The sequence below is a fragment of the Octopus sinensis genome, linkage group LG11, assembly GCF_006345805.1.
Source record: "Octopus sinensis linkage group LG11, ASM634580v1, whole genome shotgun sequence".
Taxonomy (NCBI): domain Eukaryota; kingdom Metazoa; phylum Mollusca; class Cephalopoda; order Octopoda; family Octopodidae; genus Octopus; species Octopus sinensis.
This window is the reverse complement of record NC_043007.1, coordinates 47949984-47967009: the sequence shown is the minus strand read 5'-3', so window position 1 is coordinate 47967009 and position 17026 is coordinate 47949984. Positions and strand designations below refer to the sequence as shown.

The following is a 17026-nucleotide window of genomic DNA, read 5'->3' as shown; positions in this document are numbered from 1 at the left end:
AGGAATATGAGAATCTATCCAAATAAAATAGAAATAGGAACAGAAAATAGTCGAAATAATTATGTGTTTGGAAAAATTAAAACTTTAAAAAGAGATACCGGCCAATACCCAAACAACACCAGATCACACAAAAATATGGAAACGTTTACTGCTAGGCACTGGTCAAGTAGCTGAGAGACTGAAATGGAAAATCACGATAAGGACAAACAAACAAAAATACAGCATGCATCCAAGACTCAGGCAACGTTAACAACAGCAACATCAACAAAAACAGTAATAATAATAATGGTTTCAAATTCTGGCACAAGGCCAGCAATTTCAGAGGAGGGGCTAAGTCGATTGAACCAACCCCAGTGTTCAACTGGTACTTACTTTATCGATCCCGGAATGATGAAAGGCAAAGTGGACCTCGGCGAATTTTGAACTCAGAACGTAACGACGGACGAAATACCGCTGAGCATTTCACGCAGCATGATAACGATTCTGCCAGCCCGCCGCCATCAATAATAATAATAATAATAATACTAATAATAATAATAATAATAATAATATTATTATTATTATTATTATAATAATAATAATAATAATAATAATAATAATAATAATAATAATAATAATAATAATATAGAGAATGAAGGATCCGAGTATCTAGGGGTGTTACTGAATGATAAAGTAATGGAGAGATAAATGAAAAAGCAAGTTCTGAAAGAGTGAAAGAGGACCAGGAATGTGTTAGAATGAAACTAAAGAGAGATAATATCAAATTAATGAATATAAGGGCGATGTCAGTATTGAGATATTCTGATCCGTTTTTTATGCAAGTGTAGACAGAGTTAGAGGAATTGCATAGATGGACTAGGAGCTGTTTGCCACGCATAACACGCACTAGCCTAAAAGTAATGTTACTAGGATTTATTTATCATGCATAAAAGAATAAAGCAGAGGTTTGTTAAATGCAACTGAAACCATCTATGTTTTGAATTGAGAAGGAAGAATATTATGAGACCAGAAGTATCAAGGAAGTCACTGAAATCGTGAGAGAATTCAAGAATAGAAAGGAAGGATGACAGCTGGAAAGACATAAAACCGATTCACGCAACAAACTGAGGGTGTTGAAGAAAGACCAGATACGATTGTAGATGACAAAACACACACACACACACACACACACACACATACACACACAAGAAAAAAAAACTATGTAATAGTAGAGTTAATATAAATGAATTTCAGAAGTATCAAGACAGCAAGATAGACGGGAAGACTTTATGGAACGAAAAGAAGAGTATTTCTCTTGTGGTAACTGGTCCGCATAGCACAACACTGAAACTGCTATCTAAGAGGCTAACCTATATTGGAAGTGAGTCACGCATTGTCGACCTGTATTTTGCAACAACCTTAAGAAAGTGTCTAATGAAGACACTTATTGTCACCAAATGTCAAGATTAATATCTATACTAACTAAATTAGTATATTTGAACACTGAACGTTAATAATAATAATGATTTCTTAATGATAGTAATGATAATGGTTTCAAATTTTGACACATGTGGAGTGGTTACACAATTATATAAGCCACAGTACTGGACCTTAATTTATTGAGCTGATCTCAGAGTGATTTGAACTTGAGAATATAATAGAGCCAATCACATACTGCAAAGTATTTTTCCAACGGACTCACGATTCTTCCAATGCATCAATGTAACTTTACAAGCATTATCATCTGCAGCAGCAGTATCTGTTACAGTGACTGGCGGTGGCGGTGGTGGTAGTCGTAGTAGTAGTAGTAGAAGTTGCAGTTGTTTATTAGTAGCAGTATTAGTAATGATATGTTTTAACGCGATTTTCAGAAAACAGAGACAGAAAGCTTGATATAAAGAAAAAGGAAACTTAAAGCGTCGCCGTTGAACTCTTTATTTATTTGCTGTGCGCGCGCATGTGTTTATACCTACGTGTGCATATCTTTTACCTATTTCACTTATTGGACCAGGGCCATATTGAGGTACCGGCATAGTTTTAGTCGGACGAATCGATCCCAGGGTTTGTTTTTAAAAGTTCAGTCGCGTTCTTTTTGCCGAGCAACAATTTCACAGGGACGTACACAAACTAACACCAGCTAAGCACAAACATATATATATGCGACAGGCTTCTTTCAGTTTCCGCCCACCAAATCTACTCACAAACTTTTGGTCGGTCGGTTGCCATAGTAGAAAACACCAGTCCAAGGTGCTGCGCAATGGGACTGATCTCGGAACCACGTAGTTGGAGAGTAAACTTGTCGGCAAAAACAGAGTACTTAATACCTGTGTACCCACAAGTGAAACCCAGAACAGAAAAAGACTTATTAGATCAAAATAAATTACATATATAATTTTTTTCAAATCAGGAGTAGTTGTTTAGGAATTCTCTGTTACATCAAGCTAAAACATTTGCGCCAGCTTTTAAATCGTCAATGTGTTGCCGTCCGTCATGAAGAAGTTTTGAATGCTTGCCATGTTGAGTCTACTGTCGTGAGAAAGAATCACTCCGAAACTTGGTGTTTTGGAATTTTCTTTTACATCAAGTTCAAAATTTTGAGCTAGCCGTTAAACTACCAGAACGTTGCTGTCCGTCGTTAAGAAATACCAGCCATGGTGAGTCTACTATCCTCAGATTATATCCCTTCAAACCTTGGTTTCCAATATTTTTTCAATTTTTTTCAGCTCGCAAGTTCGTCTGTCCCTTTTAAATAGTAGTGTTTTGCTGTCCACCCTGTAGCGGACATTTCCGTTGTCACTGCCTGATATCTTTCAAAATATTTTCCTTTTCAACTTACTCAAGATCTTTTGTTCTTTATAAATGAGAGAGAGAGATAGAGAAAGATAGAGAGTAAGAGAAAGCGAGGGAGAGTCCGAGAGAAAGGAAGAGTAAGGGAGTGGTAAAGTGAGAGAAAAGAGAGAGAAACAAAGAGGGAGTATGTGGCGATAAGAAGCAGAAAGGAAGCAACAGAAAGTAACAACCACACCCCCACCCGCGTGTAGAGCGGGTCGTCTTAAGCTAGTCTACTATATAGTTAGTAATTTTGATTAGGTTACGAACCTTAATTCTAGTGAAAGCAAACAAATAAATTAACGTTTCAAAAAAAAAAAAGATTTTATTAAATTACTTGGTGAAACAATTGCGTGCATTCGTGTAGAGTGTCCATACAATAAACACGCTGGACTTTAGTTGATTCAAAGTCATCTCTAAAAAAACGACGGATTTTTCTCGATAGAATATTGTGTTGGTCATTTTACTTCGAATATGAAAGTGCATTTTTATCGGAATTTTCTTTCTTTCACGGGAAAATGATATCAATTTACGGAAAACAATATAAAATTCAGCGGAAGAAGACACAGTAAGTACCCTACTTCCATTTAACAGATAATGCTCCAAACTAGAAGTCGCCTTCCTTTGACATTTGATCAAGTGGTATTATCAATTTATTTATGTTAGTATATCAAGGGATATGTATTTCTTGCAACTAAATTTTCAGGTTTATTCCAAGCCACTCTTCTGTTCATTTGAAATAAACGAAATTATCCGTCGGTAGAGGTTAATAGAAGTGCAATTATGTTTTGTTATTAGCTTTTTTTTTGTTAATATTTACAGAGTTTGTTTTTGTCAAAAGCTGACAAAATATTAAGCAGGAAAAATCTTAAAAGTAGTTATATATGTTCAGTGATAAGAGCATGTACATATAGAAAGAGTGTTATACATATAACTATACTACCATTTTCCTTTGGGGCCAAACTTTCAGATTTCTCCTTCTTTTCGTCAGATTGTGCAACATTCCCAGCATCTAAATAAATAAAAGAGAAAAGAGAAAAGAAAACAGAGGAAAATAAACAAGCATGAAAGATTTTCATTAAGGTCCTCAATCAATATTGCACACAAAATATCAATGGAATCAAATTGATGTTCTTCATCAAAACGATTCCTTACATTGGAACAACGCAGGTATTTCATTGGGCGTTGCTATAGTATATGACTAGTATTTATTTTCAATTGATCTAAGACACAAGGAAACCAGCTTAAATCGACCTCGTCGAAGAGAATGCTTTAATTACTATTAGATAACTAGAGTGTTATCTGTTATATGGCGGATATATTTGAAAATTTACTTTTGCCATAACGAATAATATCAGGAAATATGACATACATTCAATAATTATGATTTAACTTTTACTAACTTTCCTTTTACTTATACAAAATGATGAAATGATAACAAATTTCCAAAAGATTACGATTTGTTGCCTTAAAATCAAATCTTTTATCTTTTCCTTGTCAGTCATTAGACTGCGGCCATGCTGGAGCACCACCTTTAAGAAGTTTTAGTCGAATGAATCGATCCCAGGACTTACTTTTTTTAAGACTGACACTTATTCTATCGGTGTCTTTTGCCGAACCGCTAAGTTACGAGGAGTTAAACAAACCAACACCGGTTGTCAAGCAGTGTTGAGTGACACACACACACGCACACACACATATGCACACATGCACAGGCACACACACGTGCGCACACATGTATATATACAACGGGCTTCTTTCAGTTTCCCTCTACCAAATGTACTTAGAATGATTTGCTCGGCTCGGGCCTATAGTAGAAGACACTTGCCCAAGGTGCCACGCAGTGGGACTAAACCTGGAGCCATGTGGTTTGGAAGCAAGCTTCTTACCACACACCCACACCTGTTTATTTTCTAATTAAGAATCTTTTTAACTAATGCAATACTTTCACCATATTCTAGTTCTTTTGTGGAAAGAAATAAGCTTAAATAAGCGTCTCCTTCGCTTTCCTCCGGGGTAAGATCCTTTCGATTTTGTCTACTGGGACCATAAGGACATCGTTACAGGACATCGAAAGAATATAAGAATTTCTTAATTTCTCTCTTTATTTTTCCTTTTTTCTTACCTTTCCTTTTTTTTGGTGGGGTTCATTTAAATATATATTCTTTTTAAATTGCAAATATTATTTATGGCGGTAATAAATATAAATACATACAAAAATAAAAAAGCAAATTTACATGTTTACTTGACCCGTCTCATTAACCACTCCTTCTCCCACAAGCTTCAGTCTTCAGAATTCCTGTACTTAACCAAGTTTCTCATACGCATCGGCTTGCGTATATCAGAACTAAACGTGACTGTATATATCTGCCCAGTCTTAGAGGAGACACACGCACGCACTTGCACACACACACACACACACACACACACACACACACACACACACACACACAAAATATGCGCACCAACACGTTTCCTACTCGGGTTCAGTCCCACTGCATGGTACCTTGGGCAAGTGTCTTCTACTATAGCCTCGGGCCGAGCAAAGCCTTGTGAGTGGATTTGGTAGACGGAAACTGAAAGAAGCCGGTCGTATATATGTATATGTATATATATATATATGTGTGTGTGTGTCTGTGTTTGTCCAACCCAACATCGCTTAACAACCGATGGTGGTGTGTTTACGTTCCCGTAACTTAGCGGTTCGGCCAAAGAATAAGTATTAGGCTTACAAAGAATAAGTCCTGGGGTCGATTTCCTCGACTAAAGGCGGTGCTCCAGCATGGCCGCAGTCAAATGACTGAAACAAGTAAAAGAGTAAAGATATATCTATGAGTGTGTGTGTGTGTGTGTGTTTATATGTGTGTGTGTATGTGTGTGTGTGTATGTGTACATACATGCATACATACATACATACATACATCATCATCATCATCATCGTTTAACGTCCGTTCTCCATGCTAGCATGGGTTGGACGGTTCGACCGGGGATCTGGGAAGCCAGAAGGCTGCACCAGGCTCCAGTCTTATCTGGCAATGTTTCTACAGCTGGATGCCCTTCTAACATACCCAATCATTAACAACATTACAATATATTAAAAGTAGAGAACGGAATGGGCTAGTCAAAAGGAAACAAAGCATATTAAAAATAATAGCCGCTATGGCTCGTTACTAAAACAAATGAGTGGATGTGACCTAAAAAGATATTTGGCGTCACATTGAAATGTGTCATTGAAAGACAATACAACGACAGAGATTCACTGCCAGTACATTCAGACATGTTGCGGCGTAGAAATACAATGTTGTTTTCCGCCTGTTTACTCACGGAAAATTGACATGTTTAATCTTAGTTCTTAATGTGAAGGAGTTTAGACTATCAACCTAATTTGTTGCCTGGCTTAACATCACCGTTCGTACCGTGGGTGTCTTCAGTAGTGCCGACTCTGTTGCAAGTTAATTTGCGAATACCTTAATCTCTCCTTCCTCCCACAAGTCCCTGGAGCCTGTGGAATGGCAGAGTCACTGCCTTCCCTCTGGATTAAAAGATAAAAATATCAAGTAGAAATATCATGAAAATAGATATTTCTAAAATATTGAATGAAATAATCTGATCCTTCTTAAGTTAATTGAATCAAATATATGAAGGCACGTGGCCATGTGGTTAGAGTTTCCGGCTAATAATCATAATGTCGAATGTTCAATTCTCGGATTGAGCGGTACGTTGTGTCCCTGGTGCAGGCAGTTCGTTTCACGTTGCTCCAATCTACTCAGCTCCAAATGAGCACCAACACTCGTCTGGTGCTCCGTCTGTCTGTCTGTTTGTCTATCTGCCTGCCTGTCTATCTGTCTGTCTCTGTATGTCTGCCTGTCTCTGTCTGTCTGTCTGTCTCTCTCTCCCTCTCTCTCTCCAGCTGCTACATGCTAGATTTGCTGTTGGATCAAAGTGTGGGAGAATCGAAAGGATGTCTATGCTCGAGACTAAATAAACACTTTAAGCAATTAGTGAAAACAGTACATATTACCAAGTCATACACGTTTACGGGAGATGGTTGGCTTTAAGAATCAAACACAACAATCCTATATAGTGTTGTAATTGTGTTATGTGTTATATAGTGTTATATTCTTATGAAATTAATTACGGCGTGTGCAAAGTTCCCGTCACGCTCGATGCCAACAATAAAATTCAACGTATATAATGATGAGGATATTTTCTAATGAGTTACGTGTGACAGTGGAACCAAAAAAAATCTTCAGGCATGCTTAAGGCATGTTTTAACAGAGAGCAGCTATGGAAATTTAGTCGCAGATTTTAATAGCCATCGGTTATTCTTTTCATATGACTCAGCTTGTTTACTAAAAGCAACCTGAAATCAATTAATATTTTAATTTTGGTTTTTACTGGAATCTCTGTTCTGTCTAAAGATAAGAATCCTTTTCTACTCTAAGCACAATGCCCGAATGTTGGGTGGGGAGGCAGTCGATTAGATCGACTCCAGTACACAACTGGTACTTAATTTATCGACCCTGAAAGGATGAAAGGCAAAGTCAACCTCGGCGAAATTTGAATTCATAACGTAAAGACACACGAAATACCGCCACACACACACACACACATATAGGTTTATACATATCTTTGCGTATATGTATGTATGCATATATTATATATACGGAGTGATGCGTTGTGTTCTTAAGCAAGACTCTTCATTTCAGGTTGCTCCGCTCCACTCAGCTTGCAGAAATGAATGATCCTGCGATGGACAGGCGTCTCGTTCAGAGATGAATATATATATATATGCTCCAGTATCCAAGAAACCAACATCGGTTGTCAAGGGATGGTGGTGGGGACAAACACAGGCACAAAGACGCACACATACCGTATATATATCAACTCACGACCATAGTAACAATGAGGCATGCAACAAAATTCATCAAATGCAAAGAGCAACACAAATCACTGAAAAGACTTCTCACAAATGCAAAGCTTTACACAACCACGAAACCAATGGTTAAAAAATGTGGACGCCCAAAATGTGGAACATGCCCCAACCTACTGGAAGGCTTGGAATTCCTCTTCAAACAAGGAGAGGGGTTCACAACTAAAACCAACTTTCCTTGTGCTTCTGAGAATCTAATTAATATTATAACCTGTTCAGGTTGTGGACATAGCTATGTAGGACAGACAAGTATGATACTGAGACGGAGAACCAGACTACATAAGGAACAGATCCGGTTCTCGCAATACAGACAGATTCCTGTGAGTGAACACATAGAGAGATGTGCAGGTAATATCCAACCAAATTTCGGTTTTCCCCGTCTACCAATGCAAAGAAACAATTTCTGTGCAAGAACGTTATAAAGAAAATTTGTTCATCGAAAAATACAGAACGCGTCTAAATATGGACGCATAACCAACTTTGGTCTCAGTATATATTTTCATTCCTGATCACATACCCATCACTGTACATATTTAATCTCACTACTTTAGCTTTTGAGTTTTCGTATATATATTTATCCTCTCCCCGAAAGATGAGCAATTACTTCCCCTGTCCGCAATAATAACGATCACCAATTACCTCCCCTTAGGTTTTTCTACTTGTTGAATTATTCATTCACAAACTTCTCCACACACAACATGGACTAAATCTTCTAAGGAAAATACAAAAATACAATAAGCGAAATCAGTCGATAAACTTTTTGACTTATTAAATATATAAAAAATATTAAAACTATGTAAACTGTGTGTCTTTTGCTTCTTTTATTTTATACACACACACACACACACACACACACACACACACACACAAACACACATATTGTTTTATTTCGGGATGGTGATTTTCTTTTTTTCTTTTTTGTCAAATAAACACACGTACTATATATATATATGTTCTTCACTCGTTTATTACTATTCTTTTTTGTTATTTTAACTCCTGTCTATTGTCCGGAAATCTTTCGTCACACATCTGTAACCTCCTCAGCGACACTTTCGTTTTCGTGTGTGGTCTTGCTCCACTTACTCCATTCTCAAGTGGAGCAAGAGCACACACGAAAACGAAGAGTGTCGCTGAAGAGGTCACAGATGTGTGACGAAAGATTTCCGGATAATGAACATGAGTTAAAATATGAACAGTAATAAACGAGTGAAGAACAAAAATATAGTGCGTGTGTTTATTTAGCTAAAAAAATCACCATCCCGAAATACAACAATATCTGTTTCAACGCACGATTTCACATCAGGAATCTTGCAAGACAAATTGATAAGCGTATGCTGAGATTCCCTTCGGTCATGACTGACCGTGGGATTGCACCTAGAAAGTTACCCTCCCAGACACAAGTCCGGGCAAGATTGTTTATGGAAGACCAGCAGTTGCCCATGCATACCGGCCTTCTCTCTCCACGCCACCAGTGTTATCCAAGAGAAAGGCAAAGGCCGATACAACTTGGCACCTGTGACGTCGCAACTCATTTCTACAACTGAGTGATTGAGAGCAACGTGAAATAAAGTATCTTGCTCAAGAACGCAACACGCAGCCCGGTCCGGGATTCGAACTCACAACCTCATGATCTTAAGCTCGACGCTCTAACCACTGAACCATGCGCCTTCACAAGCGTATATATGTATAAATGTATGTATATATATATATATATATATGTATGTATATATGTATATATATATGTATATATATATGTGTGTGTGTGTGCGTGTGTGTGTATGCATATATGTATGTATGTATGTATATAATGTATTGGTTCATGGTATAACTCAACAAAGAGAGCACTCCATCTGGTGTGAGTCAAATATTTGTTTAATGATGAAGATATGTATTGTGATCTTTAAACAGAAATATATATATATATATATATATATATATATATATATATATATATATATAACGCGTTTGTTTCAGTTTCCGCCTACTAAATACACTCACAAGTCTTTGGTCAACCCGAGGGTATAGTAGAAGGTATTTGCCCAAGGCGCCACGCAGTGAGACTGAACCCAGAATCACGTGGTTAGAAAACAGGTTTCTTACCAGACAACCACGCCTGCGCCATATATATAGTATATATATAATATATATGTGTATGTATATATGTATTTATGTATGTACGTATGTATGTATAATACGTAGGAAAAATATATGAGATAGTTGTAACTTTCATACTCCAGAATTATGTCACCATTAGAAAATCCTCACATATACAAAAATGACTGTAAAAGATAGAATACATTTTCAAAAAATTACGCAGCGGCCATAATCTTGGGTATACCAATCCATAGAGACATGAAGATTAAAGCAAATCTGTCAGATATTGCCAAAGACAATAAGTGAAAGAAATGTCTCCTTATTGAAATAACGATTGCAAGAGACGAAAATGTATTTCTAAAGGAATATGAGAATCTATCCAAATAAAAGTATTTTAAAATAAAAATAATTAGAATTAGGAACAGAAAATAGTCGAAATAATTCTGTGTTTGGAAAAATTAAAACTTTAAAAAGAGATACCGGCAAATATCTAGACAACACCAAATCACACAAAAATATGGAAACGTTTACTGCTAGGCAGTGGTCAAATAGCTGAGAGACTGAAATGGAAAATCGTAATAAAAGCAAACAAAAACACAGCATGCATCGAAAATTCATACAGCTGCAGTGATATTATGCAACATTAACAACAACAAAATCAGTAAAAACAGTAATAATAATAATAATGGTTTCAAATTCTGGCACAAGGCCAGCAATTTTGGGGCGGGGGTTAAGTCGAATTAATCGACTATCGATCTCGAAAGGCAAATTGGACAACGGCGTTATTTGAACTCAGAACGTAATGACAGACATTTCACCCGGCATGACAACGATTCTGCCAGCTCGCCGCTTTAATAATAATAATAAGAAGAAGAAGAAGAATAAGAAGATAACAAGAACAAGAACAAGAACAACAATAACAACAATAACAATTACAATAATAATAATAAATGCCTTGTGCTGTAACAGGCACTGGTTCTTATGGTTTCTCGTTTTAACTGAATGGTAGTGTTATCAGGTACATGCTTTCTCATAAAAGATGGGCTACCACAAATATTCTACTCAATACCTCATATTTGCTTATCAGTTGCTTGATCTTAACCAGTTGAGCATGTCCCTTAGTGGCTGACGATATGTGCATCTCTGATCCGAAGCAGTGAGGGAACGTCATAGCTATGTTTTGAGAGGAATTCTTTGTAGTATGAATAATTCATCTCTGGAAGCATGGGTGTTTCGCTCAATATTCTTAAACAACCCTTATTCGAGGACCTCTTGGGCAAAATGGGCTACTCGACCTGAAGAAAATTTTAACTGGGCCCCACCAGCAATGTTATGCGCTGTTTATCTTGATATGAAATCACCATGTCATGCACATATGGTTGTGGTGCATGTACCTAGTGTACTCTTATCAGACAGGTAGTAACGATGGGTAAATTGGGTTTCATATATTTTACCCCAGTGTCACTTTGATCGCATGCACTAATACCGGAACCATGTGGTTGGAGAGCAAACCTGTTGGAAAAAAAGATTACTTAATACCTGTGCACCTACAGGTGAAACTCAGAGTAGAAAAAGACTTATTCAACCAAGATAAATTACGTATATAATTTTTTCTGTGAATCTAAATTTGAGATTTTAAAATTTACTATATAGTCAGTAATTTTGGTTAGGTTACGGGCCTTTATTCTATTGAAATTCGGTTCCAAAGTTAAGTGGTGGTATAGTTATATGTGTAACACTCTTTCTATTGAAAGCAAACATAAATTAACGTTTAAAAAATATTTTGTTAAAACATTTCGTGAAATTATTGCGTGCGTTGATGCAGAGTCCACACATAAACAGGCTGGACTTTAGATGATTCAAAGTCATCTCTAAAAGCACAGGACGGATTTTTCTCGATAGAATATTATGCTGGCTATTTTACTTCGAATATGAAAGTGCATTTTTATCGGAATTTTCTTTCTTTCACGGGACAATGATATCAATTTACGGAAAACAATATAAAATTCAGCGGAAGAAGACACAGTAAGTAACCTACTTCCATTTAACAGATAATGCTCCAAAATAGAAGTCGCCTTCCTTTGACATTTAATTAAGTGATATCATCAATTTATTTATGTTAGTATATCAAGGAATATGTATTTTCTACAACTAAATTTTCAGGTTTATTCCAAGCCACTCTTCTGTTCATTTGAAATAAATGAAATTATCCGTCGGTATAGGTTAATAGAAGTGCAATTATGTTTTGTTATTAGCTTTTTCTGTTATTATTTATAAGGCTTGCTTTCGTCAAATGCTGACAAATATTAAACAGGAAAAATCTTAAAAGTAGTTATATATGTTAAGTGATAACAAAATGCACATATAGAAAGAGTGTTACGCATATAACTATACTACCATTTTTCTTTGGGGTCTCAGCTGCAGGTCTCTCTGGACGTAGTCTATAATCAGCGTCTAAATGAATAAAAGAGAAATGAAAAAAAACAAAAACAAGCATGAAACATTTTCATTAAGGTCCTCAATCAATATTGCACACAAAATAGCAATGTAATCAAATTGATATTCTTCATCAAAACGATTCCTTACATTGGAACAACGCAGGTATTTCGTTGGGCGTTGCTATAGTATATGACTAGTATTTATTTTCAATTGATCTAAGACACAAGGAAACCAGCTTAAATCGACCTCGTCGAAGAGAATGCTTTAATTACTATTAGATAACTAGAGTGTTATCTGTTATATGGCGGATATATTTGAAAATTTACTTTTGCCATAACGAATAATATCAGGAAATATGACATACATTCAATAATTATGATTTAACTTTTACTAACTTTCCTTTTACTTATACAAAATGATGAAATGATAACAAATTTCCAAAAGATTACGATTTGTTGCCTTAAAATCAAATCTTTTATCTTTTCATTGTCAGTCATTAGACTGCGGCCATGCTGGAGCACCACCTTTAAGAAGTTTTAGTCGAATGAATCGATCCCAGGACTTACTTTTTTTAAGACTGACACTTATTCTATCGGTGTCTTTTGCCGAACCGCTAAGCTACAAGGAGTTAAACAAACCAACACCGGTTGTCAAGCAGTGTTGAGTGACACACACGCATACGCACACGCACACGCTCACGCACATACACATACGCACACATGCACAGGCACACACGCGCGCACACATGTATATATACAACGGGCTTCTTTCAGTTTCCCTCTATCAAATCTACTTAGAATGCTTTGCTCGGCTCGGGCCTATAGTAGAAGACACTTGCCCAAGGTGCCACGCAGTGGGACTAAACCTGGAACCATGTGGTTTGGAAGCAAGCTTCTTACCACACACCCACACCTGTTTATTTTCAATAAATATTATTATTTTCTATATTTTTATCAATCTAATCACAATTTACTCCACCGAAAACCTAAATGGGTATTTTTCGCAAAGTTATAAGATGCTCCTTCTGCACCAGTTGTATTAACTTTCTCACTATCTCCTTTTTACCTCATCCCTCTCTCTCTCACTCTCCTTCTGTGTCCCTTCTTTTCATTTTTCTTCTCTCCAACTCTCCCTGTCTCTGTGTTTTGCCTGCCTCCTCTCTCTTTCCCTCTTTCTTCATGTTGTAAAGTGTGATTGGAGAAATCAGCGAACCAACCAAGTGGTTGAAAAATTTTGCATGGTACTTTTTATTGTGTGATATTAATTAGTAAGCAATTATATATTTATGTTGATGCTTAGACAATTCCTCTTCCTTCTCTTACGCCTCCTCCCCCTCCTCCTATCCGGCTTCTCCTCGTCTTTCTTCACACAAATCATTACTGTCACTACCGCCACCGTTGCCACCACCGCAGTCGTCGTAAGTTTTGACGTCCATTTTTCTGTGTTTGTATAGATCAGACTAGTGGTTTAGTGGTTAGGGTGTCAGCACCATGATCACCACGATCATAGGATTGTGGTTTCGATTCCTGGACCGGACGACGCGTTGTGTTCTTGAGCAAAACGCTTCATTTCTCGTTGCTCCAGTCCACCCAGCTTGCAAAAATGAGTAACGCTGCGATGGACTGGCGTCCCGTCCAGCTGGGAAACACATACGCGATAGAAACCGGGAAATTCTCCATGGTGGGATGCCATCCCTGTTGTCAACCCTCACTTTGAAATTCAAGCGCGGACAAAGTTAATTTCATTGATTCTGCATGTAATTGTTACTTAATGTTACTTAATTGTCTCTAAATTAATGGCAGTCCACGTCCCTATTGGAAAATTTAGAATTTAGCACGGAGAGGGATGTATCTAAAATATTAAGAAATATGCTGCTATCACTACCGATTCTTCCCAAATTAGAAGATAATATTCGTGAATAAGTAATTATTTGATATGAAATACGTTTGAATTCAGTAAATATTTCTTGTATTTGGATATAAATTATATTGTCTTGTAAGATTTCGCAAATTTGTTTTTATTTTTATTTTGAAAAAATATATTTCATGTCATTATTTAAGGAAATATTTGATGAAGCAGACAACTCGATTTTAGTAAAGAATTCTAATTAAGAATCCTTTTTAATTTATAATTACAGCTATAACAACTATTGCAATACTTTCACCATATACTAGTTGTTTGTGAGGAGAAATAAGTTGATATTATTCTAATATCAGAATTATAAAACCTATTTATTTTGTAGAATTTTAAAACAAACAGAACCCTTCCCGAAAATTCTGTTTAGGGTGGACTTATATTAGTGAATTCTTTGGTTATATTGCTTTGTCTTTCGAACTAGAATAAGCGGATAACATCTAAAGAATAAATGGCAACATAATCTTTTGTACTTACATGGGCATATACCACATTTCCAGGGACATTCATCTGGTATATTGGCATATTCCTCACAATCAGAGTCAGGTGAATTAGTACACATGGGACCAGTATCTTTTGCTAGTGAACAATTCACTGAAAGGAATAAAACAGAAAGAAGTTAACAGAAGGCAATACATATTGAAGTAATGTTGCACAAAGGACTTTTTCCATGTATAAAAAACAAAATTCAGGTCTCTCAAGTCAATAGGAAATATTCTAAATCTTCGGCTTACATTTCACATATCTAACATCTATAACGTTGTTGACAAAGGAAGTCTACAATTCAGTGAGCGAGTGATCCCCGAATACTTAGACTAATGTGAACATTTAGCATAAAGTCTATATATTCCCCTTTGAATCATCCTGTTACTATTGCTCCTAGTACTGACAAGAAAAACGGGTTTCTTTTTATACGATGATTAGTGAAGACCATTAAACTGTGGGGTTCAACTTTTTTATAGCACCGTAAAAGTTTGCAAATATCAATGTTTATAAATCTACATTGCGGTATTCCTCGGTACAGTTCTTGACTTTTTGGTAAAAATTTTGAATTATTAATAATATAGCTCTTCGATTTAGCCAATAATTTTTGCTATTATGCAAACGTTATGAGTGTTTGAAAGGAAGATTTCTAAGGATTGATATAGATACTTCTTCACTTATTAAAAGAATCATTGGGGCTGTGACCTTAATGTTCGCGGGTCCCTCGAGATGAGACTGACGTGGTTAGCGTTTCTCTTGGACACAAGTCAACGAATGCTAAGGATTTTCGGAGAAAAGACGGAGAAAAAAGAATGGATGTAGTGGCTAGTGCAGGAACTTGGGTAGTACGGTGGTGATAGTGAGAGGAAGAGAAACAACTGATTTAAAAGTGGTCGAGTAGACGTAACACAAGATTACTTCCTTCGACAAGCAAAGACTGCAGTAGTAGTGGTAGAAACGGCATCTTACAATTCTTTTTAACCTCTTTAGATAGGAGAAAAAATAGTATCCATGGCCCTTTCCGGGTGGAACTGATTCAAATATTTGTAACAGAGCGGAATCCGCTAAAAGCACCCAAAGTACCAAGTGTTGGTGTGAAACCGGGTAACGAGTTAAGTCTATGACATAAGTAGGCAAACGGATTGTGGATTTGAACTCTGAACGCAAATATCCAGAAGAAACGCCGCAAAGTTATCCGGTCTGATACTTCAACATCTACTTATTCAGTTCTCTGAATTGTTTCCCATTCTATAGAATCACACCCCGAAAAGATGAAAATAAAATTCGGCCGCAGTAGGATTTGCATCCAGAGCGTCGTAACAAATGCCGCTAGGTATTCCAACTGCCTTATCACTGGAGAATGTCTGTGGGTGACTTCAACCCAATCGGTTGAGTGGCCTTTCTTTAGATGTAGTGGAGGGGATTTGTGTGATTAGAAGCATCATCCCAGATTTGGCAGAAGTATTCCATCATAGATCTTACCTGAGATTTGTAGGTGGCCAAAAGTTGTTAGTAGCTGAAGTATTTCTGCCTCAAAAATGGAATGTAATTTCTATGATGTGCAGTCATCAGGTAAGATCTTCAATACAGGTGGGATCTATCATTTGTAACGACCTTCACAGTTCAAGTGGCGTACTGTTCAAGTTTAGGTGAGGGTGAAGTGAGATAGCACTTTTGTTTTATATGTGTTGTGAGTGTTGCTTTATTCTGTTGAGGAAGACAGCACTAGCATGACCTCATTGGGAAAAACTTATGAGATCTTTGTTCATGGAACCAGTAGCAATTTCGTGTGAGGGTTCTAGATTGTATGCAGATGACGTTTGGTTGAAGAAGTTTAGGAAGCGGGGTATGTGTTGCTGAAAGTCAATGATATATGGGGGGAAGAGCATGGGGAGTGTGTGGAATAAACTACCCCTAGATGTACACCAGAGTTGATAGAGCGAGGATTAGCGGGAACTCCATCAGTTCAGGCTGCAATTGGGCGAGCTGATAGGAGGCCATCGGCCCAAAGAGACGAAAAATCGTTCACATGACTATTATAGAATTAGAAACAGGTGGATTTCCATGGCCCCAGTAATCTTTGCCATCCAAATAATAAAAAATTTAACAAAATACTAGAAAATTAATCGTGTAGTGGTGGAGGTGTAGGTGATATACAATTTCCTGATGCTGTTGTTTGGATTGAAGTATTTTGATGGGGAATGATCGACATAGTGGTTGAAGTTAAGCCGTTACTCACAAATGAGTATGACCTGGTAGCATGTACTATAATTTCGCCAGTTGTTTTAAGTACCTATATAGTCACTAGCAAACATAGAACCCTTACTGATCCTTCAACTTAGCCCTGTTGAATAT

General features: G+C 36.9%; 1 protein-coding gene across 4 annotated transcripts in view; it reads right to left on the bottom strand.

Annotated features, from left to right (window-relative positions):
• Positions 1-17026, bottom strand: part of LOC115217114 — a 295576-nt gene that overhangs the window by 231578 nt on the left and 46972 nt on the right. For 3 of the 4 annotated variants that reach the window (XM_036507465.1, XM_036507464.1, XM_029786713.2), the window contains exons 10-12: positions 14666-14782; positions 12233-12289; positions 3752-3820 (exon numbers count right to left, since the gene is read on the bottom strand). In XM_036507465.1, the coding sequence (XP_036363358.1) occupies positions 3752-3820; positions 12233-12289; positions 14666-14782 (243 nt within the window). The remainder of the gene's footprint in view (positions 1-3751; positions 3821-12232; positions 12290-14665; positions 14783-17026) is intronic. The other variant, XM_036507466.1, reaches the window with a different exon arrangement.